The sequence below is a fragment of the Tympanuchus pallidicinctus genome, unplaced genomic scaffold (assembly GCF_026119805.1).
Source record: "Tympanuchus pallidicinctus isolate F22 unplaced genomic scaffold, pur_lepc_1.0 scaffold3, whole genome shotgun sequence".
NCBI lineage: Eukaryota > Metazoa > Chordata > Aves > Galliformes > Phasianidae > Tympanuchus > Tympanuchus pallidicinctus.
Window position 1 is genome coordinate 14,578,629 of NW_026294747.1, and position 27,934 is coordinate 14,606,562.

The window sequence follows — 27,934 nt, forward strand, 5'->3', positions numbered from 1 at the left end:
GATATGATTGTTGGTTTCTGATAAAGTTCAGAGGAAAAAACTTGAAAGCTTCTGAATTAACAGCTTAGAAAGAGACCAACCTGTACAGCTGGGATGACACTAGAAGTGAAAACATTTTTTTTCTGCGAGAAATGAAATGGACAAACTGATACCATCTGATCAGGGTTTAAGGTAGATATCTCTCAAACAATTGCTGCTAATCATTTAAGTGAACAAATAAATTAATCAGATTATGTCTGGCAAATTTAACATCTGCTGGACTCTGCAACCTGCTGTCTCTTAATAAGGTAAGTCAACATAAAATGAAGAGGGTGGGTGTGAGGGGAGCAATTAGATACCTTACCCTAGGGCTGGTAAAGGATTGAATACTGACTGTTAGCTCTGTTTGTTTTCTTCATTTTATTACATTGCTTATGTAGTTCAAAATCACAGTAGTTCTGATTCATGACATGACTTGTTTCTAAATCATTTTTGTAAGCAGGAGATGATGCTCTGTGATTTCTCTCTTCCACTTAGGCTGCTTAGTGTCTTATTTTACAGTACTTAGCACCAGTGCATGATGCATTAGTGATTAGTTTGTGGGAACTGTAGTGTTTAGCACAAAAGGCTACAATGGAAATGAGAAGTATTTGTGTAATGATGGATTGTGCTGATAACCCCAGGAGAACATCATAGCAGCACTGACAAAGCCTTTATTTAAGTAGGTGCTATGAATATAGTGACTATCTTTCTGAATAAAGCTTTTATTATTTAACTGCACCCATTGGTGCTTTTGCCTCCATGAAACAGATTTTTTTTTTTTTTTATTAAATAGCTCAGAAGCTATTAATTAGCTTAAAAACAGCCCTGTCCCCCCAAATATTGTCCCTGCTTTTTAGTTTATAAGTTTTCTGTTTGTAGAAGTACACAGGCTTCAAGGTAGTTTGTTGTAAGGAAGTAAGGGGAGGGGGTGGGAATTTGATGAGGGTGTTGCTGGTCCCCAGCAGAGATCCAGGCAATAGCTCTGTACTCCCACTGGCGTTCTTCTTGCCACTTACAGTTGTCACAAAGATAACTGCACTCCTTCTCTTTGCATCCACTCTTCCCAGTAATTAATCTCAGTGGGGGATTTATCTGCCCCTGCTTGTTTCAGCGGAATAAATCCCACTGTAATCCACCATTGATTAAAGAACTATTGATCTTCACCTCACTGATTTAGTTCTGGCATCTCTCGACTTCTCACATTGCAGTATCCAGCAGGGTTTACTAATCAGGCTTCTTTCTTCCATACCATTAGTACTGAGATAATTTGCTACGTGAATCCTCATGTTCAATTAACTTGAGCTTTCTGGTTCGTTCAAAAGCAATTTAAAAGTCACTTTTGGCAATGGTATCTGCGCAAGAATTTAGTTCCATTATGCTGTTTTTCTACTTTCAGTGGCATTAGTGAACCAGAATGTCTCAGAAAAAAGATGATCAGTTACAAATAGAAGAGTTTGGGATCTAAAATGGCATGCATTGTCAGCTACTAGCTGGTAGGTAGTGGTTTTAAAAGTGAAAGTTTTGGGGAAGAAGAAAATATTTCATTTTAATAGATGGCTTCCTCTCTAGAAAGGGATAAATGTAATTTGTCAAGCTTTTTTCTTCATTTTTTTTCAATCTCGTGATGATTCTCTCTGAAGTTCAACTGTTCTGTTTGTCTTTGAGTACAGCTGTGCTAGGGATAACTGTCTTTAGCATCCTCAGAGATGGAATGAATACATACGTGCGGCAGAAAGAGCAAACTAATCCTGCTAAATCATGAAAAATAAATACCAGAGGAGAAGTACATTGTGAGTTTGAGCAATTCATGGCATGAGGCTAAGGATTTTGCCTTTTTGTCTCTAAAGGTAAAACTTTTATTGCTTTAAAAATAACAGTTAAAAAGAAACAGAGTAAGCACAGTTCTTTAGCATGAAGTTCTCAGAAAATAAAATACCAGGCAGGCATTTGATTGAACTCCCGAATGAAGACTTGCTACTAATGGATTTATCTTGTGATCGCTTAATTTCTCAATGTGTGGCAGTGTCAACTTGTGTTTTGTTAGATATCACAGAATGCAAAAAAGCTGTGTACCACCAGTGACCCATGATGAAGGCAAGTTTCTCTTGAAATTTATACCTCACTGCTCGGATGAGAAGATGACACGAGAGAGATGCTGGTACAAAGGTGGGTTCTGTAGGGCATCTGGTTTTTTCTTTCCTTCTGACAAGAGGAGCAAGCTGAGCAAAGGGCAGAAATGGGCAAAAGTGTTGTGTTGGTAGTGCTGTAAGAACCGTGGTACTGGGCAATTGACTTTCATTTCTATGCTTCAAAAAGAACAGCAAGCACTGCTTTGTGGTATATGGAGACATTTTTCGGTAAAAGGGGGTTAAAAATTTCCGTCTGTTTTTCCTTTGAAGCAAATACTACTTAAATGAAGTACTTACAGGGCCAAAGATATTGGACTTAAAGATTCAAGGTGTGAGGAGAGAAATATCTGGTGTTCCTGTTAAAGCAGCAAAAATCATGAAGCAAGCAGTAAAGCAGAAATGTGCTTATTTCAACAGAATATTCTATCAGTCAGTTTTCTAAAGTACTAGTAAGTAGACAAGAAGTTGTGCTCTGTCACCTGACTCTGTTATAGGAACAAATTAACATATGTTACAGCAAGATCTCAGGTGCCATGAACAGTATCAATTACCTAATTGATGTCAAGCAGAGCTTTCTTACTTGTGGCCCCAATTGCATTTCCCCATGTTTTGCTTTTTGGAGTTAGGAAAGAATAGAATTTGATTAACATTCATTCTTCAAAATGTTGCTAAAATAAATAAGAGCACTTATCATGCATTAGCATTTGAGATTAAGAGCTGAAAATCTGTCTTTACGTGTATTACTTTGTAAATAAAATGTTATTAAAAATTGTAACTAAAAAAAAATCAGATGAACGGAGTCCAAGACTCAAAATTGAAAACAATGTTATTTTACATTCTCCAAATCAGCTGCTGAAAGCAAAGCAAAGGGCCACTTGGGAGTTGCTTTCGTGGGGCACAAAGGTTATCACATTTGATCGATCCATCACATGGAATTTATGTAAGGTAAGATTTAGTAATTACCTGGTGTGGGAAGGAAAAGCATAAAACAAACTAAAATCTGCCCCTCTGTGCACGACTTCTCAGGTGGGAGCAGAACTGCGTCATATGCTCACATGTTGCTTTGGAGGTGGTTAACGAAGCTCATGTGAAAGTGCTCAGTGTGCAGGAGCAGAATATTGATTTTCTAGAAACTTTCCAGCTCTCCTAATTTCATTCACCTGAAGCAACTAATTGCAACAGGTGTGATGCAGTGGCAGGAAGCTACAGACTTTCCAGCAGTAGACTGTGTGCTTTGTGATTCTGAAATCAGTGGCTTGGTATCAGCCAAGTAGGATGGTTGTGTTTCTCTGCACATGCAGCCACAGTAGATTGGAGTATGTTCCAGTTCTCATCTTTTGCTGTGATGATCTTGCTAAATGCAGGATATTGCTTGAGTGATGCACTTCACCTTCCTCGAAGGATGGGGGAAAGAAATCAAAGTCAGAAGATTTTGACATTCACTAGTTTACACCACCGTGTAAAGCCTGTATGTCACAATTACCTCTGCTTCTCATCCTGCTCCAAAAGGTAAGACTGAGTATTTTGTTTTCCCTTATTTCATGTGTTTGGATGTATTATAGAAGCTCAACCTCACCCCAAAGAAAAACCCTTAAGCCCTAAGGACATCAATAATTTTTGCTAGTTGTTAGTTTCTTCTTCTATTTTTCCTTAGAATCTGCATTTTGAAATGGTCTGAGTAGGCATTTCAATGAGGTCTCCTTCAGTGCACCACAGCTTCTGGTGTGTGCTCTTTGTAGTTGTGAAGAATGGGTCTGTGACTGAAAACAGCAAATGTGCAGTGTCTGCCCAACTTAAGAAATTCCTTAGGATTGAACATGTCTGTTTTCACCCAAAACCTAATAAACATTAGAGAAAAAAAAGTCCTCTGATTTTATACTTGTAGCCATGAGTAGATGAAGACCCAGCAGCAGCAATATCTGCATTCTTGTGCTGTAGGAGTTAGGGAGAAAGTACTTGGGAGCATTGTGCAGTTGCAGTGAGGGAGGACAGAAAGAACTGCTGTTTTGTTTGCCAAACTGGCTCCCTTATCCCTGCAGTTACACAGTGATTCTGTGATAGGGTGGGAAAGCTTAGCTTTGCTCAGAGCAACTACCTCTGTTCTGATTTCCCTCTTGGACATATTTGCTGTCCCAGTTGTCAAGATGGAAGCTCTATGAGTAAAACAGTCATGTTGTTTTAACTCTACTACTTGACACTCCTCTGTGAGAAGACTCTGTGCTAATAATCATTATTTGTTTTCTTTAAAAAAAAAAAACTGATGTATTTGGCTATCTGAAAGTCTAAATTCTTTTGTTCTGCATTTGAGTTGCAGCTGGTAATGTACCATGTGGGGATGTTTGAAGTAATTGACGGTAGCTACAAAAAAAAAAAATAAAATAAAATGGAGGGAACAGACTCTTTAGCAAGGCCTGTTATAAGGGTAAATGGTTTTAAAATAAAGGAGGGGAGAGTTATACTGGATGTAAGAAAACAGTTTTTTCCACAATAAGGGCCATGAGGCATTGGCACAGGCTGCATTCACCATGGAGAGGTGGTGGATGTCCTGTCCCTGGCAACATTCAAGGGAAGGCAGGACAGGGCTCTGAGCACCTGATGTAGCATAGGTGACCCTGTTCACAGCAGGGAAGATGGACCAGATGGCCTTTAAAGGTTCCTTCTAACTCAGATGATTGTACGACTCACTCAAGTTCCACAAATGCACGCAGAGAGGCATGCATCTTTCTTGGCAAATATGTTGTCTCATGTTCTCCAACTATAGATGCAGCTTACCCTTACAGGCAGATTGATTTTTGGAGTCTGGGTAGCTTGCTGCTATCATTTTGAATTAACTTCAGAAAGTATTTTATTCAATGATGCCTTCAGAATTACAATACTAAATAGTTGTCTGCTGCATCAGGTCTTTGCATGCTGCTTACGTTTTTTAACCCAGAACTTTCTATTAAAATTAAATTGCTTTTGCTGTTAGCTTGGAATTGTTTTAGATGGACTTTCTGCAGCAAGCAGGATTTGCCGGGATTTTAAATTCCATCTAATTCCTTCTTTCTTCATTCATATCAACACTGAAATTGTAGTTGACATAAGGATGCATTTGTACGGAGGAGACTGGCTGAGCTCACGTCTTGAAAGCCCACTTTAGACATTTATTGGCTATTTTAAAGCACTGAGGGCTAAATCACGCCTTTAAGGTATTTGTTTTAGTGCTTGGGATTACTGACTGATAAAAGAGAGAACGTGCAGTAAGCTTCAGGAGTTTTGTTTTTTATGTGACAAGATTTATCTGTTGTTTTGATAAGAGATAAAGTTATATAAATAAAGTCATGGAGAATATTAATCTTCCCTAGGAGAGTGAGGACTTGCCTGTTTGCTCTGACGCAGAGTGCTCAAATATTTGGCTTGAGTGAGGTCCAGGTTTCACATCAGACTTCATCTCCTCCAGTCAGCAGTTGCTGTTGAGTTTACCTGCATCACTTAAGGAGGTGGACAGGACAGGAAAGGGCAGCAGAGTTCTCATAGCTGTTTGAGAGAAATGAGTGAGAGGGAATGGAGGGAAGCCACTGCCTTCAGAGGAGATGCTTTCTCCTTTGCCACTCCTACAGGAGTGAGAATAGAGCTACACTGACCAAAACAAAACCAAATCTCTGCATTTTCAAGGTCTTCCCTGTGCCTTATCTTTCTTGGAGCCAAGGAATACAAAATTTTTTGGCAAAATTGAAGCTGTATACTTGGCCAGTGTATCTGTAAAAAAAACTAAGGCTACTCTTCTAATGACTTCACCCAGTGCTTTTTGGCAGAGAATTAAGTTATTCAGGCAGTTTTGTGGATCACAAAGTGAATACTGTAAATACTCACTGCCTTCTGAGATATGTATATTGGTATACAAATTGAATTTCAAGCATGTGCAGTATTAAACTCATTTATCAAGTAGTTAAGAAGCCACCTTTGTCTCTCTCCCTTTCCTTGGCAAGGAATTCAGGAATTTTGGGTTGTTGGAAATAACTGCTTTGAAAGTGCAGGTAGGGTTCCCAGAGCAGAAAAGAGGCAGGAGATACACAACATGCTGTGTAGAGAATGGTGTTCCAAAGAGAGCACAGCTTTCAACAGGACTGGCAGACAAAGGATGGAAGAAAAACAGATGAAAAGTAACTTTTTCAGTGTCACATAGTAAGCCTGTCACAAAGTCAAACAGAGCTAAGGTTTCTCTATCCCATTACCTGCTAGCTGGCCTCTACTGCAGTCATCAGAAACCAGAACAAAGCAGGGCCCCTTCCTCACAGGCACTGTTCTGCAGTCAGTACTCGGGGAAAAGCTTAATGATTTGTTGACAACAAGTTGTTGTGCATGCATGAGTGCACAGAGGTCAAGTTAAGCATGCTGCTATTCCTCCCCTGTATCACAGGTTAAGGAAGAACAGCTTTGAAAAGAGCTTTACTTATGGATATAGGGACAAATAAATCTAGAAAGAATAAACAGAAATAGTGATCTGCACCATCAGGAGGAGGAATTAACAGCTGCAGTAAAACAGAAAGCTGAAGATAGCAAGCTTTTGAAAAATCCAGCTGCTATTTCCTAGCCATGTAGTCACTGTTATGCGCTTTAAAAGGAGGGTATTGGAGTTCTGTCCTCATGCCACTAGAGAGACTGCTTTTCCTCTGAGGCATCTTTTCTCCAGCACAGCATTAAAACACTTCTTCCAGTGCCCTGGTCATTGCCTGCATTTCACTCAAAAAATGAAAGTGAGAAGGTTCTGCTCGATTCCTTTGCACAGCTGACCTTGTGCTGTTAACCTCACCTAAGAACGTGCTCCAGAGGATGTACTTCTGTCTCTGAAAGTCACTGCGTGCTCAGTGCGGGTGAGGTGTCTGAGCCAAACCACTGCTTATCTTTCTGTCTCAAGCCTATTTTGTTTATAGGTAAAGGCATGATTTTCCTGGTGTTCAGGCACTGTTACTACTGAAAGCTGGATCTGGAGTCTTTTCCACTGATTCGTGTGTTGTGAGCCCATTTGGGTTCTTAGATTTTTATTGTTGTTTATTATTAAAACAGGTTTTTAGCAGTAGAGCTGCAGCCCGATTGCCATTCTTTTAATGAATCTCAAATGAAAACATGATCCAGCTTCATCTCCTGCAGTTGCGCTGAAGAAGCGAGAATGGGAGAAATCAAGAGCAGTAATGGTGCCTTTCACCCTTCCTGCATTAAGTATATAAGCATTGTTTGGAAGGACAGAGCAGCAAGTGGTTTTGTGTGATGAAAAAGAAAGCATTACTGAGCATACAGAAGTACTATGCAGTTGTATAGCTCAGCTAGTTTTCATGGATCCTGCTGCTTTCACAATAATATCCTTTTGTTCCCTTTTTTAAGACATTTCCACTAGCGGCATCATATCACTCATCTGGGGCCATTCTGGAACGGCAATAGTAAGCACAGCAATGCCAGCAGAGAAGCAAAAGTACTAGGCTGTAACAAGTGAGGATATGCCCAAACACAGCAGCCAAAAGCATAGAAATAAAGGAAAGAAGCTACTTACCCTTAGAAGGCCTCCAGTACACAGGAATCTTCAACAACATCCCTTTGCTTCCAGTGCCAACCCTTAAATGAGGTCTGGGAAGGGGTGGATCTTGGCTCCACCTCTTCCAGTCACTCACGTACATTGCATGCACCTGAGCTCCCCTGTATTGGCCCTGCCTTCCCATCAGGTGTTCCATCACTGCTTCAGGCCGTGACTTAGCATTTCTGCTACAGGGAAGTAAACAGTCACATTTGAAATAATTTACTTCTAATTTCAGAACAAACCTGAAATAATAAAATCTTTCTTTGTGAGAAGCATTTGACAGTGCAGATGTCAGGCACTTAAATTTGGGCAGTTTCATCACGATGGTAGGGAGATGCCATTTACAATGTCTGCAAGCATGAGCAAAGCAGGGCAGCAGTGTGACTCACTGCACATGGAAGTGTTTTTGAATTTTTGATGGAGCTGTGTTGGACTGGAAAAGCTGAGCTGGAAGTGAGAGGCACCTGTAAAGCTCTCGGGTTCCCTAAGGGCATCTCTCCATCCTGCGCTGTTCTTTCACTGTAAAACTTTACTGTCAGACTGCAAAATTCCTGATGTTCAGCTGCAAAGCAGTGTTTTGTGAGCTCCAAAGTGCATCGCCCTGAGCAGGGATGTCTGGCTTAGTTCTGAAGTTATTTGTGCCGTGTCCTTTTCCATTGCTATTGAAAATGTGCATCAGAAATTATTTAGGAATGTGAAGATGAGGCTAATTATTTGCACAAAATTAAACCCTACGACGTTGTAGGTTAGGGTACACTTTAAAAAGCACATCGTGTTTGCAAGCCCTGTCGTGGGTTGTGTACCATATATGTACAGTCTGTCTGGAAAGGCAAATGTTGGTCTGAGGAGCAGTAATGCTTTGCAGAAGGAATCCCTTTTATTTGCAGGAGTATTTGGAGTAGAGGCTGGTAACTGTCCATTCATAATCATGGTTGATCTCCACTTAATTTGAGCTATTCTAGCTCATTTCTGCCAATGTTAAACAAAACTTTAAGAATGAAGAAGGTTAAAGAAGGAAATTAAATGATCGTAAATCTGCCAAGCTTCGTATTAGGGTGCGTAGAATTTACGGCAAAACAAATTTGGCTTACCTATTAGGAGATTCTAAAGAATGTATTTAGAAGGAAGCTGAGATGCTTATTTTTATTTAACGTCCCAGAGACTGTTTTGCACATTATCTGAATAATTACTTCTCGTGCTTCTGTAAGTAACACATTATTTTCTTTCAAACTATTGTGTACCTTAAGTCCATTAAAATGATTCCATTGTTTGGGTTTGTTATTTTCTGCATAAAGGAGCATTTGTAAGCACCTACAGCAAGTACTCCTAGAGGCATCTTATAAAACAGATAGCCACGTATGAAGTAAAGCATAAACAAACTGAGCTACTGCACATACAAAGGATTGATAGGATTACAGGGAGATCATTTCATTACCAAATCTGCAGTTGTTTAAAGGAGTGGCCTTTCAGTCTTACAGAAGAATCAGAATATTGTTTTGGTTTCACACTGGTCGCTTCTCAGGCCTTACATTTCCCTGTAGTCTGTGTGGCTGTACAGGCTGCTGGCAGAAGGGCAAAGATTGCTGAGTTCTGGGTAAATGAAGAAACCACGTTCCTCTGGGCTCCTGTGAATGGCCATGCCCTGCAGTCATTCAGGACACCTTGGGATATTTAAATTTGATGTACTGACATTCTTGTATGTAGAAACCTTGACAAAGTGCTCTGCGGGAGCGAATTGTCGAATTGAGTTTTGCATATATAGGAGTTAATACATGAGTTGTACGTGTGTAAATGATACCAAATGCTGTGATGGTAATCCCTTGTTAACAAAGGGATTGACTTGCAGAACAGAATGACTTACATTGTACGTCTGCATGCTGTATTATCCCCACCAAGGGTTTTGGAGCCCTATGTGTTTTCTAACTCTCAGTGCCTCCTCACTTTAATGCAATACCTGCAGAACTTCTTTCTAAGAAATGATAACTGTGTTTCTTCAATGATTCAACACTAAATGCAGTATTTTGGACTTGATTGACCTGAGTATGGATGCATACACACAGAGTCTAAGCTCCCCTTTCTTTCATTTTTGGCAATATCCATGTTGCACCCTGTGGGCATATTGCCCGTCTGACCACTGTTTGCTATCTGAAACTGTCCTGAGGTTGGGTTGAGTACTTTGAATCCTTCCACAAACCTCATTCTTGTGGCTGTGCTGGCATTTCAAGGCAGGAGAGAAGTGAGCTCTTGTCCTTCAAGGTAGGGCAATTAACCCAGTGTCTAGGCAAGCAGGGCAGAACGTGGCTGCAGGGACACACCGACTGCTTTAAGGTGAGTGGATTTATTGCACAGTTCCAGTAGTGTGGGGACATCCACCTTTACCTAATACCACCCCTTATATATTTTTTGTTAGTTGGGAAATGTTTGTTTCCTATGCACTATTTAGGACTTCTCAGACATACAGAAGTACTTAAGATTAAGACCTTAATATTTAATAAGCTTTCTATTGTTAAAGAGTGAGCAAGCCTGCCAACGTGAGATTGGGCCGGCAGCTCGGTGAATTAATGGAAACAGAGTTGGATTTAAAAGCCCTGAATGATAATCTTTAAATATGCTTAGGCATTGTGGTTGTGCAATTTCCCTGGGGAATCATCACATTCTCTGCTTCAGAAATTGCATTGAAGACATAAATGAAGCTGCAGCACAACCTTTCCTGCCGACAAATCTGCTTTCATTCCTGGGGCTTAAATTCCATGTTATGTGTCTGTATATGCAGAATGTCATTCCTTCAGGGTTTCCATTTTTTCATTTATTATGAAAATTTATTAATTGTTTCCACTGGAACAATTTAACCAAAACTGGGGAAAAAAATGAAAAAAAAACCGAATTGCTCTGCAACTTTCTTACATGAACCAATATGTTGTTTAAGCTTTCACACAAGCAGATATTGCTATGTGGAAATACTGAAATAAAAACCATATTGAGCTGTGTGCTATCAGTAGGGCAGACAGATGAGATTAGAAAACGGCTGCCTCACACTGCTGCCTTTTTCTTTTTTTTAACTCCTGGCTGGGAAATTCAGTGGTGCTTCTGGTTCATATAACACATTTCAATATTAATTCGTTCTCTGATAGAGATCTGAGTGGTCCCACTGCAGATGATAGTGTAGACACAACGTGATTTATTTGGGGATGTCTTCAAAGAAACTGAAAGGTTTGAGAATACCTTCATTGAAGGAGATTACTTTTTCTTATTTATACAAGAACTTGCCAGTGTGAAAGGTATCTGGAGTTGCTTTACTTGTGTACACATTTCTAGGGATTATCTCAATTTCAATTTAATTTGCCACTTCACTTCATGCTATAAAACTCTCAGGGAATCTCTAATTTTCAGTGAGAGGTCACTGGATGAATATGAAAATGAAATAAGCTTACATCATAGGAGCTGTGTTGTGTGAATTTCTGTTAGCACTTTAAAAGAGCTTCTTGTGTAAATAAGGCAGCAGGGCACTCAGCTACTTGGTGCTAGGTCTGGTTGTGTGACTGAACACCCGGACATTTTGTGTGATTGCACTGATGTTAAGGAACCTTCTAACCTGCAGGACACTGTGCTCCATGAGAGCCAGTGATGTGTCAGCTGTCATGCGCTGAGTTCTCAAAACGTCATGGATCTCAGCAGTTTTCAGATGTTTAAGCTATACATAAATTCACCCTCACTTCTCCATAGATTGATCTCCTGGGAGGCCAGGAGTACTGAAGGCTGGAGGAGATAAGAGAAATCAGTTTCTGTACTCCTTGTAACTGTTTTCATCATCCAGGCCCTTTCCTAAGCTCTGTGAACCTAAAACATCAGGGAGGGGAGCTGATGGAATTGCTGTCAGAGTACTGGAAGAGGACAGGCAAGCAGCTGGAATGGAACAACAGCAGGATCAAAGAGAAAAGGTGAGCAAAACAGCACTGAACACTTATATGCATACTTTTGACCTTGTATACTAAGGATGGGGTTGGTGACTGCTTCCCATTCTCGGGTGGCAATATCAGCTGCAGTGCCTCTACTAGGAAGTAACTTGTATGAGTGAATGAGGTGGTAAGATTGTACCCAGGGATCAGCTGATTGCTCCTGACTGCAGCATCAGTGAGACATCACAGATTTTCTTACGTAGATCTGACTTGTGGCATCTACAGACAAGAATCCATCACCTGCATGTTCACACAAAACTCAGAACTTCTCAGTCTGCTAAATCACACGGATTGGGTGGGATGGTTTGTAGAGAGACTTTACTGTACTGTGTACTTTACATGTACTGTGGCTGAGATTCAGTTCTGGGAGCATCTTTTTGTGTTGTTGTGAAGGGCTTACCGTGTATTTCATGGGATGCTGCTCCGCTGTGTGATATGGTAAGGAAGAACACTGCTCAGGTGACTACAACTGCATGCCCAGCTCTTGGGCAGTTTCCATTTTCACCCATATTCTGCGTCTGTGGTTTTTGTGGGGGCTTTTTATTTTTAATATCTGTTATTTTTTAGTGTCCCTTTTCTTCCTTGACTTTCTTGGTGCAAACATAAACAACATAAATTGGAGTCCTGTGTCATCCTTTAAAAACAAAGATTGCTTGCACTGGAATATTCTGATCCTCAGAGGAAGGTACATAAGTATATTTCTTGAATGTACATTAACTCTTGATTCCGTCAGCATGGGTGATCTCCGGGAAGTTTTTTAATTACTCCAGTTTTCCATGTGATAACAATTCCTTTAAACATGTAAGGACTTATTTCAAAGAGCGTTTTGATAGTGAAGAATGTACTGTGTCACATTAGCCATCTGTGGTGCACAGTTGGACACAAGAAGGTGATTAATAAGGAAGAACTTGAATGCACGGACTTCACAGGATAGAAATTTAAAACTTCAATTTTTATTAGCACCAAATATCAAGCAGGCTCCGTGACAACAAGTTGTACATCCAAGCTGGTAAGTTATTTAGTTTAGGGAAAGCGAGTGGATAATGATACGACATTCATTCAATTTATGTACTCCAGTATTTGCATTTGTAGATCCCCAGTGCCTTCAGTTGCATATAGGTCTGAGTTCACAATTTCTGTTCTTCCCCAGAATGTAGGACTACTTTCAACTATGAGGTTTAGGGGCATCTCTGTTCTTGAAAGGCCAAGGCCACAACTTTGCTGTTCACTGGAACAGTCAAAGTGCTTCTGACTCTGGGGGCAAAACATTCCTGTTTCTCTTTCTAACATACTGTCAAGTTCCTGCAGCTGAGCTCATAGCATAAAGAATTTCCCCAACAGTCCTTCCTTGCTTGCAGCCCCACCCCGCCTCCTTACTCATCTAATGCCAGTGTCACTTTCAGGTAAGGCTCCTGCAATTGCAAACCAGTAGCAATTGGTGGCAAGGAGGAGGGCTATGTGATGTCCTGATTGTAAAGAATCATGGTGACTTGGACTGTCATAAGCAGCATCTGGTATAGGTGCACTGAGGGAAAGAGGGGAGCTTCCAAGAAAGCACTGGAACCAGCTCCATGCTGAAATGTTCTTTTCCTAAAGATCTGCAAATGCTTCATCTTAACTCAGTCCGTAAATAAAATTAACTTCCTTGGTGGGAAGGAAGAGTTCAGTTCCTTCAGAAATAAAAGCACAGTGGGATTTCGGTGTAGAGCTTTTGTTTGGTGGATTTGTTGGGGTAGAAGTTACCTGGACAATTAGCTTTGCCATAAGGAAAAATGTGGGGATGACTACGCTGCTCATCCCCTCAGTACTGTGTGGGTGCAGGTGAGCTTTTCAAAACAGCAGAGGGAATGTTTCTGAGCTGAGGCTGATCTCAGTATCTTGGGTGCTATCAGAATTGTCTAATTGTGCCCATCAGTGACTGAGGAAAGGCTTCCATGGAGGAGGGAGGTGAGGTGCATCTGAATAGACTTTCACAAACCGGTTCCCGAAATCCCTTTATTTCTGTAGTAATTTATCTCCAGGATGAGTACTTTACACTTAAAACTTTTCTCACTGTCAGTATGGGGAAATAAATACATAGGCAGTACATGTTAATAATTGCTTTTTATGCTATACCTTGTACAAAACTTACTTTGTTTTACAGATATATACAACTATATATTTTCTTTTGTTGCCTGTGATTCAAACCACATCCTGTAATAGTCCTGTGGAAACCTAGTGAGAAGTTTCTACTGTATAAAGGATCCCATGCTTTTAAATTATTCCTTTAACCACTGGTACAGGGAAGTCTGTGTTAAGCAACTCTGTCATAGCAAAATGTTCTGCCCAAACAACTTCCTCAGAAACGGTATCAGTGGATTGGACATCTCTTCACTAAAGAAACATCCACTGTGAGGCAGCTTTCAAGAACCCCACGTTGCCCTCTCACTTGCATTGGTGTAATGAATGCTTTCTGGCTGTTTGAGAGAATGTAAAATGAGGGGTTTGGCCAGGTCAACAAAAATCACCATTTCTAGTGAACAGAATAACATACCCATGTCTATAAGGAAATAATTAAAAAAAAAAAGAAAAAAGAAAAAAGAAAAAAGCATGGCCTTGGGTAAAATTACTTACATAGACACTGCTGGGAAACAGCCTTTCCAATTGCAGTTGCTTGGTAAGTTACTAATGATAGATTGTTTGTCTTTTTTAACATACCAGAAAGTAAGAAACATACAGGGCTTTGTATTTTGTACTTCAGATGTCTCAAGCCAAAAGTTGGGATGAAGATTTATAGGCTGCCCTTAAGTCTCTTTGGAAGCATTCTCTGTACATTCTTGTTTTATTTGCTACCTTTAGCTTGTTTTCTTTTGTGGCTGCAGTGCCATGCGGACAGAAAGTACTCAACCTATACAGTGAGTATAATCAGCTAAAGCTGAAATTCCTGGGTTGTTCTGAGTACATCTGAGAGAAATAAGCAGGATGTCAGCTGAAATGTCAGCTTGTTGCCGACTGAAATAGAAAAACACCTGTCTGTGCTGATGTGTAGTTCAGGAAGCAAAGACAACTGAACTAGGATAGCTGCTGGGGAAGGTACACTGGTCTTTGAATTCTGAAACAATGGGATCCTGGAAATCAATAGTAATCTGTATTTCCCGGGTTAAAGCCTTAGTGGGGAAACAAATTAGACTGTAAAGGTGATAGAGCTGCTCTTTGCCCACAGATTTCTATAATATTCATTAAATAATATTTTAGCATTTCTGAAGTATAGACCCAGTGGCGACTACGTGAAAGGCAATGCATTAAAATATCTCTCTATATGACAGGTTTTTTGTTTGTTTTTAACATATAGTGAAATTCATTGTTAGAATATAAGACTGAAGTGGCAATCTTCTCAGAATTCAGAAAAAGACTCCAGCTGTGGTCAATGAGACCATCTAGTGGTGCACTTAACAGGATGAAGGAAGTGCAAGGAATGCAGGCCTGAGAGTGGAAGAAATGTCCGCCAGCTTTGTGAGGTTTCCTGCAACAATCTCCAAGCTGTCTGGTTCTCCATTTTCACACTGTGTCTATCTACCCTTTCATTAGTCTGCATTGCTCAGAAGGCACCGAATTTAGAGGCGAGCTCACTTCTGAATGTGTCTGAAGGGTGCAGTAAATCCAAAAAGCAGTGTCAGACAAGGTACTTGGCTAAGCAGAAATCCTTTCGATTTGACACAGGAGATCAGGAGTAGGAGTCTCTGACATTCCATTGTAACACTGCTTGGTGTTAATTTCCTCTGTTTTCCTAAGTAGTTTCTGAGTATAAGCAACTACCTCAGAAAAAGAGAAGTTACTCACTTTCAGAATTATCAGTGACAGATGAGCTCTACACATAACAATTGGCTTGGGGTGTGCAGCTTTTTGTTACATTATTAAGCCTGATCCCCCAATATTTTCTGAAGCGTTACCTGTATTGACTACCACATAATTTCAGATTGCCCTTAAAAGGAAACAGAAGGGAGTATAAATCTACCTGGCAATGGGTAAGCTGCATAAATAAAGAAAAAATCAATAACGAAGGACAGATCAAATCAAAGACAGGTAATGAGAAATGACAAAAACAAGTATGCTGCTTTTTGTTTTTTAAACTCATGTACAGTGCGTGCTGGCCCACCTTTGGCTATGCATATACTCGTATAGCTGGCAGTGTAGCTTCTTAAAAAGAATACAAAAGACATTCTGTTGTAAAGTTTAAAGAATATTTAATAATTTTTTTAAAAATAAAATGTATATTTTCAATTCTGTTCTGTATATGAATGCACAAAAATGTATAATCGTTGTTGCAGTGACAAAATCCAAAGAGCTGAGGAGATCTGCCCACTGTGGTAAGACACAGGTAACAATCTAAGAGAATTCACAATGGAATCCAAACACAATTTCCCATAGCGAGTCCTGACTTGTTTTCTTACTGTGAATTGCCTAAGTAGCTATGAAGATCATTCACACATAGCACAAATCCTTGTGGACAAAGTTAATAATGAGTTGGGTTTTAAAATAAATGCCACAATCGATGGTTTTTTTCTTCCTCTTTTTTTTTCCTGCTTACCTTCAGTGCCACATTTCTATCTAGCACAGCGGTGAAGCCGAGTGGTAAGTGAAGGGCATTAACTTCTTCCATGCTGACAACCTCCTGTCCTGCCTATGAATGGGGGAAGAAGCAGCCTGAAGCCACATGCACTATGGACTCTAATGGGGAAATGGAAATCAGCTTGTGAGCAGTGAGGGGGTTGGGTGGATTCACGCTGCAGCCAGATTGCTGATGCTGGAAAATGTATTTGTACAACTCCGGTGCAGTTTCTCCCTCTTGGTTTTACAAATCATGCATACAGTGCTGCATTCAAATGGAGATTATTAAATGGAAGAATAAGCCTGTACAAGTTGATGTAACTTGAGGGGGAGGAGTAAAGAAATACTCATAGAATGCAAACTGGAGTGAATTTCAGTGATTGTGCATTATAATATGTTACAGCTAAAAAATTCTGTGGTACAAGCAATACAATTTGGCTGCTGCTGACAGTTGCTGTGCAGGAAAATAAAAATGTTTTCTTAAATATACATATATATATATTTCTTATAATTGTGAAGATGAAAAGCCAGAAGTATTTTGGACTGACTCTAAAAGATAAATCCTGGTCTTGCTGTATTCAGGTTCAGCTGTGCACCATATGCCTTCACATCTTGTTTTTAAGCAGAAAGAGCAAGGAGTTTAAATCAGGAGTTCTCTGCCTTGTGCTCTTTGTTGCCTTTGGTTCTGTCTTTAAATGTATTGAGTCCTCCTTCACGTTTAAAAATGAGTGAAAATAATATAAAAGACCTTACTATGCAAGTGACAAAAACACAAAAGGAAGCAACTGGAATGACTTCTGTGTTACTCTGCATAAATGCACTATGAGCACTGGGCATTATGTACTACAGGGTAATTGTAATCAACCAATTCCATGTCAAGTTTTGTACATTTTTTAATACATTATACGGAACAATCTGGTTTTTCTTTTTAGAAAAAGAACTGCTGCTGTTACACAACACAAAACAGTCTGACCTCATCAGGAGGAAAAGGATGTAATGCTTTTGAAAAGAAATATGATAAAGCTGAGGCGTGTTATAGTCAGTATGTTCAGAAGTTTGAAATTGGATTGTGCTGGTAATGCTTTAAGCACCGTAACATCTGCTAGACCTGCATGAAGAGAGTAAATAACATCAAATATAGAAAACAGTCCAGTTCAAATTAGTGATAAGTTGCACCAGCACCTCTATTGGCAGTGAGTTTTGTTGGTTTTTTTTTCAGTAGGTGCTGCTGTTGCAATAGGTTTTACAAAGTGAATGCTTTCATACTGTCTGTAGATACATGTTTTTGAAAACTGAGGCAGTTTGTCTTGTTGTAAGGATGCCTAAAGTGTCGCACATGATTAGAGGAAACCAGAAAACGCAGTGTGTCTTCCCTGTTTCTCATTTTGTGTTTTTACTTCTGTAGGTGTAGCTGAAAGTCTGCCTAGCAGTCTGCTCTAAGAGTTCAGCATGCATTATTGGGAGGCTCACAGGATGAGGCCTGTGATGTCTTCTCCCTACATCTCCATCAGGCAAACTGATGAGTGTTGCCTTCTGCAGAAGCTCTGTTGCACACCGGTTTGCTCTTATCAGCTGAGCCATCGGGCCTGCTGTCAATCTGTTAATTTTTAATGGCTGGGATCACTACAGATAGACTTGTCTACTTTTATCTTTCCTAAAAAATCAATGTTTTATTAATGTGTTCATCATTCTGTTATGCTGCTTTTCAGTGTTGGAAACTCAGAGCTGTCAGCAGAAGCAAACAGTGAGTATGAACTAAGAATCACGGGAAAAACTCACACATGGTACATCTAGGCTACAGCTGTTTGTCTGCAGTTAAGGAAAATGGAGAGAGAAAGGAAAGGAGAAAACTTCTACCACTGCTCCAAGAGTGCAACTGTTGACAGCCAGCCGGGGCTCAAGAAGCAAAGAGCATCAAGCCCATCGTGATTACAACTCCACAAGTAAGTCTTGCTCAAGGCACAGATTGTCTGTACTCACTGGGATACTCACTGTTTAACTTCAGTCACATGTTGTCCTCATTTGTGGCTAGCTGGCATGGTAATAAAAGCCTTTAGTGGTGGTGAGGCTGTTACAGCTTGTGATTGGGAAGCCACATGATACATACACAAAAGTAGTGCATTACTTTCACTTTATTTTGCACAGCTAAATGCCCCGTGCTGCAGGGGGTGATGCATAAAAGGGGGCATAAATGAGAGTTAGATTCATTGGTGGTGCAGGTCCAGAGAAGGGTTACTGCTAGAGCTAAGGAGATGTTCAATACTGTAGGTTGGTGAGGCCAGCTTTACTGCTGGAAATTGCCTTAAATCAAGGTAAGCAAAATGTCACTTGTGACTGAGACCTGCTGTTGTAAGCACCTAAGTACAGGTTAACTTGTGTGCCTGAGCTTGATATATGCTTCGTCTGGCCCAGTAGAAGTGGATGCACTCGGCTTTCTGTGAAAACAGGGCACTGTGGCTGGCTCTTGTCTCCAGCTGAGAGGTCCTCAAAAGGCTGCCTGGGGGGGAAGCAGGCCAGGTGGCTTGCTGTGATAGCCTGTTCCCTGCTATCTCCTTTCCCCAGGATGCTTCAGCATTACCTGGAGCTGGGTGCTGGCAGGGAATTGTTTGAATAACAGGAAGCATTTAATTCTTCAGATTCTACGAGGGTCCTGTATAAATTACTTCAGTTACTCAAGCGGAGTGGGGAATGGGACAACCAGTGTGGCTGTTTCTTGGCAAAAGGAAAGCAATGACTTAGATTTCTGCAAATTCCAGAAAGTGTGGGCATATTGTAGCCAACAGCCTTTGAAGCCAGGAGGAGGGAGATGGGTATGAAAAGCACAAATGTGAGATGACTTCAGTTCTAACAAAGACTGATGTGCCTTGGCTGTTATAAGCATACAGCTGAAAAAAAACCTGCTAAGCATAAAAACATCTGAAGTCTTAATAACTCTTAGAAAAATGAGCAGTGTGCAAAGATTTTTCCTTAGCAAGGAGAACTCTATCATACCTGCAGATGATGATATTTCCAGAGTAAATTAATGAAATGGTGACATTCAGGGAAGGAACAGCTGACAACATAGTACAAATCTCCAAGCATGGAAATGAGTGATATTTTTTGGCAGGCTAACTTGAAACAGAGATGATAAAAAATAAAATCATAGTAGAATGACTGAGGAGCCCACTCACAAGTTGTTTACTGAAATGAAGATACAGCTGAAAGTAATTACTTGTTTCCCAAAGGTATAAGCGATAGTGCCTCCTACAAGAAATCCTGCCTGGTTATTTCAGTTGGAATGTAAAATGGGGCAGAAAGGTTCCCACCTTCTGAGATTAGATGCTGGTTATTTTCACCTCCTTTCAGAACAGTGTGTGTATATGAATCTAACATACATTACATATACAGTCAACTATCACCTATATGCCACTGGCAATTAATAACTGTTCAATACTGTTTTCCCTTAACAGCCAGATCTCACTGTACAGATTCAGATTAAAAGCCTGACTTTGCAGCACATGAAATTAAAAATACTCCTTTAAAAGAACGTATTTCTGAAGATGATCCTCTCCTGGCTACAAAATCATCTTGAGATACTTGGATCAAAGGCTGCTTGCTCTTGACATTTTAGCTGTGTGCAAACTGTAGTAAAATTACACCTGCATTCAGTGCGAGCTATTCTGTACCTTCTTTCCGTGCTGAAGAATGTACAGTTTCTACACCTTCTCTTCCAGACTGTGAAATGCTGGAAGGCAACCTGGCAGGTTTCACAGAGGTTGTGTCAGTGCAGTCTTTTCCTAATGCTGGTTTGCAGATGTGCCCATCATCAGCAGCTTCCTTTTGCTTTGCTGTAGGCCACAGGAAAGGAGCCATGGCTGTTTGCAGGTTTTCTTCCATTCAAAGACAAGGCTGCTTCTTACCTGTGCCAGTTCAAGTACAGAATCTTTCTTTTCTTCCTCCTTCAATAAAATGGGGTGATTCACAAAATCTCCAGAAAGATAGCATTATACACAGTTCATAGTACAAAGGGGGGGGAAAAAGGTCAGAAGAATGAGCATGAAGGAGTTTTCTCCTGTGTCCTTCAGAGGAGAAGCAAAAAGATTGGGAATGGTATCTATGCACAGTAGGTGTCTGCCTTGACTACCTGACAATACATGGTCATTGCAAAGGTGAGTCCAAGAATCTAAGAGAGAAAGAAATAATAATCATTTTTCAGAGAGAGAAAATCTATTGAAACCAAAGAAAACAAAAACTAAACAAAGAGGGAGAAGCATGCTTACACTGGTTTTGTTCATGCACAGAAAGACACATCACACACTGCTTTTCCTGCCAGCTCATTCCTTGCTTCTGTTCCTAGTTTCTGCCTGCCTTTTATCCTTATCTGTATTGCTGTTTTACAGAATGAACAATGAGGGCACAGGAGAGCTGATTTCTCCATGGAAAGCAGGTGACCAGAGACTAGGAAGAGGTACATTGAAAATAAATGTTTGAATGTCTTTTGTTCAAAAATGTTTTATAGTAGCAACCTGCTTGGCTGTGGGGCTGTGGTTATCTCTGTAGCCGTTGTTTTGATAGACAAGCAGTTTCATCTCTGACCCAAAGGACCCCGTGGTTTACTTTACTGCATTTAACTTTTCCAAGCATGTGTGTGCACAGATCCCTTTGGGGGAGTCGCTGCAGACTGTCCCTGCATTAATCATAATCATCAGTAGCTCATCAACATTGTATGTGTCTTTCCTTCTGCTCAGGCTGTTCAAGAGAAGCAGCAGGCAGAGGTGGCTGCTTCTCCCAGCCTGAATACTGACCTGCTGCGTTGCCTCTGGTACAGTAATTCCTCAAAAAAGGGGATGAGAAAGACCATCGTGTTTTCCTCCTATTGGAAGTACTTACTTAACACTAATTGCTTATTGCTGTTCCTTTACAACAAACACTGCTGTACAAATTTTCATTGAGATAAAGGTTTGCCTGGTAGAATTTGTTGGTGTGAATTCCATTTTAAGCACCTAATTAATTGACCACGTAAATGTTAACGTTTCCTTAGGTGGTAGATTCCATCTATGAATATTCTTGAAAGAATGTGAATTATGCCCATGCTACTTCATAAATAAACAACAAAAGAAGGTTACGTAGTTGTTCATCTTTGCTGCCCATGAATACGAAATGAGCGGTGAGGCATTGATCAGCTGCCTTTTGGAAGTAGTCCCTAGAACAATGCCTTCTATTTCCCAGTAAAGGAACACCTTCAGGGACAGCTGTGCAATAAAACCTGAGTGGCTGAATGTGTTACACAGTTTCCAGCATGCATGACTGAAGAACATTCTCCCGCCACATCTGCTGTACATCCTTCAAGTTGTGTCACGGTGTCACTCTAACTGTAATATCATTAACATGAAAAACAAAAGCTGTCACGGACTTAGGGCCATACCAACCACATCACAGCAACAACAGAGGGAGCGCGGTTCATGTTAGGTGAGAGTGGATCAAGTCTTTCATCATCAATTACATTCAACCACACAGTGCAGTTCAGCACAGACTTTGATGAAGGCTTCTCTGTTCTGAGGTATTTTCTCTGTATTTCACAGCACTTGCTGGCAGCATTAATTAGCATTTTTAGATTGTCTGAAATGTTTTCTCTCATTCAAAATTAGTCAGTCCTGCTGGTCAGAAAGCTGGTGTTTGCTCTTAAATTCCTTCAATATAATCAAAATCAGTGAGAAGGAAACCTCCATGGTCTGCTGAGTTTTTCGTGCATCTTTTAAAGATTCCTTAAGTGCTGGGTAGAAGCTTAAAAGCCTTTTTTTTTTTTTTTAAGTGTGGAGACATGTTAACAACAGAACCTTCTTACATCGTCTCTCTGCCATATGACCTCGCTGCATGCACTTACCTGTTTCTTGAGCATATCTGCTTAGAACATTGGAAAACAGAACAAAACTGTACTGAATTTGGGCCCACAAGGAGTCAGGCATTTGCACTGATAGTTGTAGCCATGACGTACAAGAAAGTAAGACACGTGTTATCCTGCTTAAGCCAATGTTAGAAAGAGCACAAGCTGAATCCCAGTTTCTGACCCCAGATTCTCTCTTCCTGCTCCAATATTATACCATGCAAAATTTAAATTAATTAATTAGTTAATCTGGAGTAAATTTAGCTTAGTGATGCCATCCTTTTTGCTCACGTGTTGACTGTGAGAGAGAGGTGCACCTGGAAATTAAACTCTGTCTTCAATGTGGTGTTCAGGAGTGGGACCTTATGCTATATGGGGCTGACAAACAGCTGTAAGTGCCAGAGTTCTAGAGCAGCCTTCACATACTTCAGGGTAAGCATTGTAACCAGCATGTCTGCACTGGGACCAGAATCACCATTGCTGGATTAAAGATACGTACAGATATTTAAGAGAATTCTGCACTGGTGACTGACCCTTCTGTGACCAAAGTTAGGCTGGAAGTAACTGCAAGTGAAAATCTTACTTACAACTCTGTGCCAGTCTTGCTTGCTTTCACTGAAATTAATTGAAAAGGAGTATGGTTTATTGGGAGGGTAGAATTATGGTAATAACAGCTAAACTTAGAACTTACCCTGGAACTTTGAATGGGCTTGAAGACTTAAGCTACCTTTAGGCTATTTTAACATTAGATATTTAGGCTAAGCTGACTGCACTCTTTGGAAAATTACTGTACAAACACTGGTGCTCTAAAAGACAGTGCACTCTACCATAATCAGGATTCTGTCTTAGGATGTTGTGGACTACCTCTTCATTAAATCAAGTGTGTGCCTTAGATAAATCACTTGATAAAGTGACTGCTCTTTACAGTGCTTTATAGCACAGAAAATGTGGGCAGTATTCCCAGTCCTGTATCTTATTCTAACAGAAAGAAAACATAAGAGAGAGAGTTTTAGTCTAACGTGCAAAACTTGGAATTACTAAATTAATATTGGGCAGACTGTCTGCTTGCTATTTGGTTCTGAGTACTTAGGATTTGAAAATCAGTATTACAGTGTACCTGCACCAGAACTGTGCACAATCCAAAGATCCCCACTGCTAGTAAGTTCTCCTGGAGCCATATTTTCACTGTTTCGTAGCAAGGCTGGAATAAAACAGAATACGGTATTAGCCATAAACACACTGCTGTACTCCCCTGGGAATATACAGACAGGAAAGAGCCAGATCACACAAAGCTGCTGGGTACTTCATCTTGGCACTACTGGAATGAATACAGTGCATTTCTGATTTAAAAGCTTGAGCACGGAGCACTGACTGTAATGCCTCCTCCAAATCACTGCACAAGCCCTGTTCCATACAAACTGGGCCAGTGCCTAAAGATGAGCAAGCACTGGATTCGGGGCACCTTTCCCCTCTAAAATCCAACTAAAAGCAGTTAGATTTTTAGAATGAGCCTTTCATTTATTTTCCTCCATGTTTCAGGAAAAGCTTATCATGTAATGTATGTAATAAAAAAAATACATGCATATGCACACATATTTACATACTATATGTATGTGTACATATATATGCAATCAACATTATATTAGACATCTACCTAAATAAAAGTTCCAGTGAGAGCTGTTCAGTAGCTTCTCCTGTTGCATGTGGGCTGATTTCTTACCATTTTCCATTAGATTAAATTGCAGTATGAGCGTTCCTCTGTTATTTTATTCGTGCTTTGAATTCTGCAACAGCTCCAACCTCATGTTTTTGGCCTGGACTGGTGGGATGAGAATTGGCCTAAGTGAAACCTTTCTTAAAATACTATGCTCTTCTCTGTAAGAAAGAAGTTGTGCCCTGTGCCCTGTAAATGTACCTGGGCAAGAGTGTTCTGCCTTCAGTTAGTGGCTTTCACGGCATGCATCAAGGATTAATGCCAACCTGAAACGTGATTTCAGCCTTGTTAACCTGCACTGATCACCTTGGTACCCTGAATAAAATGCAGTAAGAACTTTCCAGTCCTAAAATTGAGAATTTGATTTGGAGCCGTATTTGGTTTCAACTCAGCCTCTTCCGCTGTCAATCTGCATGCATGAAATCCCATGAAGAACAGCCAAGACACTTTGTACTTCCTTTGCAAAGCACCGGAGCTAGCAAAACTTCATTTCATTTCCACTTCATCAGCTGGCCTTGCCCCACACCCCAGGCTTACCTGCACACCTTGCATCATGACTGCTTAGGCCACACAAAGCTACTGCTATGGCAGCATTCCTCCAGGCTTGTGTTAGATGTGTGAGCAGCTATTTGCCTTCAACTTAATCCAGTAGGTAGAGTGGACAAAAACATTCCTGTCATTTTCAGCTTAATCTAGCTAGGCTGTGCTCCTGATCAGTGAAAGTATTCATCTGCAACATGAAACAACAGCTCAGAAAGGCTTTAAAGCCTAGAAGTATTTGAATGGATGGCTTCATTGGAGGTGAAAAGTCACAGCTCAAAGTAAGCCTTCCCACTTAGAGATGATCTGGGTTACATCACTACCTTATCACCTGCATCACTGCAACCATCTGCCTGCCTGCCCTTTCTATAGAGGCTGCTGAGCTATTGGAGAGCCACTCACTGCTTTCCACCAGGTCCCTGGGGAATGGAGTCCACAGTTCTCGCTGAATTCCAGGCAGCAGGAATCCGGCACCCGGGTTGTGTTGTACACCTCAAACCAGTCGGTGTAGTTTGAGACTCCACAGCATCTGAACTGGAAGAAGAACCAAGGCAATACTGTAAGGATGATTTGTCACTGGTGTCTGCTTGTTCTGAGGCAGTGGAAGAATCTTCCATGTCTCTTGTTGGATACAAACTGGACCTTATTCATTGCACTGAATTATACTTGATGACACCAGAAGGGGCTTGACATTTTAAAGAAACGTAGTATTTCCTCAGCTTTACCAACAGAGACTAATGTGGTTAATGTGGAGACCAGAAGCAAAGGCCTTATTTGCAGTGGCAGGACGCTGCAGGAGCTGGACAATGCCAGCCACGTAACGAGTTTAAGAGTGACTGCACGGAATTGTGATGATCATTTTTATTTTGCTGACAGGAAAAAAATATTTAGGACACAGATACAGTATCCAGGAGGTAAAGAAAGTGTGATCTGTACTGCATACTATTTCTGAAATCATTAAGTTAACGAGGCAAACTTCTCTCTGTGCTGATCATCTCTGAAAGCCTTTGTGACTCAGTAAAAGATTTGTTTCCAACTCTTCTCTCTGGTGCAGCTCCTTAATGTTGCTATTTGGTATTACTAAGTAACGGGATTTCAAGAATGCACACAGTGATGCAATGCACAATGACCACATCAGTGCTAAATCTCAAGGTTTGTTACATTTGAGTGGTGGGATGCAAGTGCACTAAACGTACGTAAAAGCACAGGGAATGGCTCTGTGATCATCTTCCCCTGTGGGATCTGTGATGTGCCTGTGATATAAAACAAGCGAGGATCATTAGCATCTAGATGTATACACCATCTGCCTCTCCTGTGCTAACTCAAATGTATGAACTTGTAGGTATCAAGGCACTTCAGCACTCGTTTTAATGAGTGAAACAAGGCAGCCCGCATGGCTTTATAGGCACGGGGCTGCAGAGCTCTCAGCTACTGGCAGTACTTCAGACTTTTCCAAGGCTATACCAGCAACTGACTTGGCTCTGAAACAACTTGCCAAGGTCTTTTTTTTTTTAAACCTGATTGTATCTGAGCCCATCAATATTTTTCACTTCCATACACAACCTTTTCCTCATGTTTCTGATAACTCATCATCACACCAAGTTCAGCATCAGCAGGACTTAAGACCTAATTCAAACTCTGGTATTTCACACGGTCCCAGAGAGAGTTTTCCCTCTGAAATAATGGGTTTTGTGGGCATCGAGGGGCCGGTGGCTGTGCACGTACCAGAGCTGCCATTCAACACCAATAGAGGGCAGGGGTGTCACACGCTGCCTTACTCATCCTACATTTCTTCAAGTGCCCACAGAATGAGGCCCGTGATACAGCCATTTCAGTGCTCACAGTGCTGAGGTTTTTCATCCAAATGAACAAAATTCAGATATTTTCTACTGGAGTAGCACCTCCCTAAGATTCTGCCCAAAATTCTTATTTGGTCCGTGGCAGCGATCAAGCCTTAGCTTGTAAACTCAGAAATGAAACATTCACAAGTTTCCACAACATGACTCAAAAGGGAAAGAAAGTGTGTGACTTTTTTTCCTTTATGTTCCCACACACAAGGCAGCAATTCATGACGAGAGGTCCCAGAAGCAGATAGGAGCAGTATGGAAAACATGCCACATGTTTGAAGAGTAAGAGTTTATCTGGAAATCTTACAAGAAGTTCTCGCAGGCTGTCATCATTCGCTATCAATCAGCTCCTCGGATAGATGGAAGTGACAGACAGCCTGTCTGTCAAGCAGGCCTTGGAAACGTGGCTCAGACACGATGCAGAGAGTAAACAGTGAGGTCTGAGGCATCTGAGTGACATTCTGGCCAAACACAGGTGACACAAGTTTGCACGGATCGGAACTGAACCCCTTCTCCCCATAATTTGGCATGGATGAAGGTGTCAAAGTCTGACAGGCTAAGGTAATGAAGTGTAGGTTTTGTAGTCTTGCAGCTCAGCTGAAGGAGTTGAGAACAATTGTTCCTATGGAGCCTGCAAAGCAGACTGTGGCAAGGTCTAGAATTGGGATTCCTAACAGTGTCAAACTCTCCAGTAAGACAAAAGGCAGAAATAGGAGGCAGAGACAAATTTGGCCTAGTCTTGGTCACCCATTCCATGCCAGTGCAGGTTCTCTGTATAGAGTATAAAAGCAGAGGATTAAATAGTGCTATTCACCTGCACAGCTGACAGATAAATCCCAGCAAGAGGAGAAAGGGCTAAGAAGAGATCAAGGGTGAGAAACAGAATGAAGTTGCACAGGGTTTGTGGGACTGGAAGAAATAATGATAACACATCAAAGGAGATGTCATGCTCTTGGAAAACACAGAAAGGACGAGCAACGGAATTAAGCAGTGACTCATGCAGAATCCTAAAACCGAGCACCAACACCACAGAAACTGGAGAGCATACAGGCAAGTAAGCAGTATTCAGTGAAGACCAGGTCAGGTGAACAGTATCTGCAGGGAGCACTGACCCATGGCAGTAGGTCAATCAAGAGGCAAGAACAAGGAAACGAGCTGCAGTGGGTTTGAGGGAGTCACCAGCACAGATCCAGATCGAAGCCTAAAAGACAATTACAAACTATTTGTGCTTATTTGGTGAATCTAGACTGAGACACTTCAACAGGGGGCAATTTTCAGCAAATGTCAGATGCTGTCTTGAAAACAGCAGTAATTTTAGGACACCTTGACTCGGGCACCTCAGATCATTTGATGCTAGGGCTTGTAGCTGTGATAGAGCATATGTAATTAGATGTAATTGTGCACATCTGCATGAACAAATGCAGGTACTTACAGCACAAGGTGACAGTCAGGTAGGAGACACACACACACACTACACACTCTCTGAAACGAGCAGAAATCTTGTCAAATGCCTTTGTCTCCAGCCTCCTGCTGCTGAAAGATTCCAGGAATACTGATGTGAAACACTGCTGTTTGTTTCACATGTTTCACGTGGGATGTTCTTTCTCCTGAGATATCAAACCACTTTTTTTTTCCCCCCTCCTTTTTACAGTGGCATCGATCACTCCCTTGTATTGATTCCGCGGGCTCTGAAGTGGTGCACTGGTTCCCAAGCACTCAGGACACA

The 27,934-nt window shown here is 40.9% G+C and overlaps 2 protein-coding genes and 1 long non-coding RNA gene across 20 annotated transcripts in view; 1 reads left to right on the forward strand and 2 right to left on the reverse strand.

Moving 5' to 3' along the window:
- CHID1 (chitinase domain containing 1) overlaps positions 1–25,402 on the forward strand; it is a 127,633-nt gene extending 102,231 nt beyond the window's left edge. The window contains exons 14-19 of one of the 9 annotated variants that reach the window (XR_008208953.1): positions 2–2,187; positions 3,000–3,095; positions 3,515–3,659; positions 11,516–11,639; positions 17,954–18,187; positions 20,624–25,402. The gene's annotated coding sequence lies outside the window, so the exon portion shown is untranslated. Of the gene's footprint in view, position 1; positions 2,188–2,999; positions 3,096–3,514; positions 3,660–11,515; positions 11,640–17,953; positions 18,188–20,623 lie in introns of those variants that run through there. The other 8 variants (XR_008208954.1, XR_008208956.1, XR_008208957.1 and 5 more) reach the window with 8 other exon arrangements.
- LOC128085429 (uncharacterized) lies at positions 2,079–7,697 on the reverse strand. Its single transcript, XR_008208963.1, has 4 exons — positions 7,678–7,697; positions 5,507–5,666; positions 2,986–3,540; positions 2,079–2,176 (listed from the first exon to the last, which is right to left on the reverse strand). It is a non-coding gene; the product is annotated as an uncharacterized LOC128085429 (long non-coding RNA).
- Positions 15,856–27,934, reverse strand: part of TSPAN4 (tetraspanin 4) — a 393,745-nt gene continuing 381,666 nt past the window's right edge. For 9 of the 10 annotated variants that reach the window (XM_052692762.1, XM_052692767.1, XM_052692761.1 and 6 more), the window contains 3 exons: positions 24,764–24,895; positions 23,225–23,308; positions 15,856–20,406 (listed from right to left, as the gene is read on the reverse strand). In XM_052692762.1, the coding sequence (XP_052548722.1) occupies positions 20,338–20,406; positions 23,225–23,308; positions 24,764–24,895 (285 nt within the window). In that variant the 3' untranslated portion in view covers positions 15,856–20,337. Of the gene's footprint in view, positions 20,407–22,694; positions 22,723–23,224; positions 23,309–24,763; positions 24,896–27,934 lie in introns of all 10 variants that reach the window. The other variant, XM_052692759.1, reaches the window with a different exon arrangement.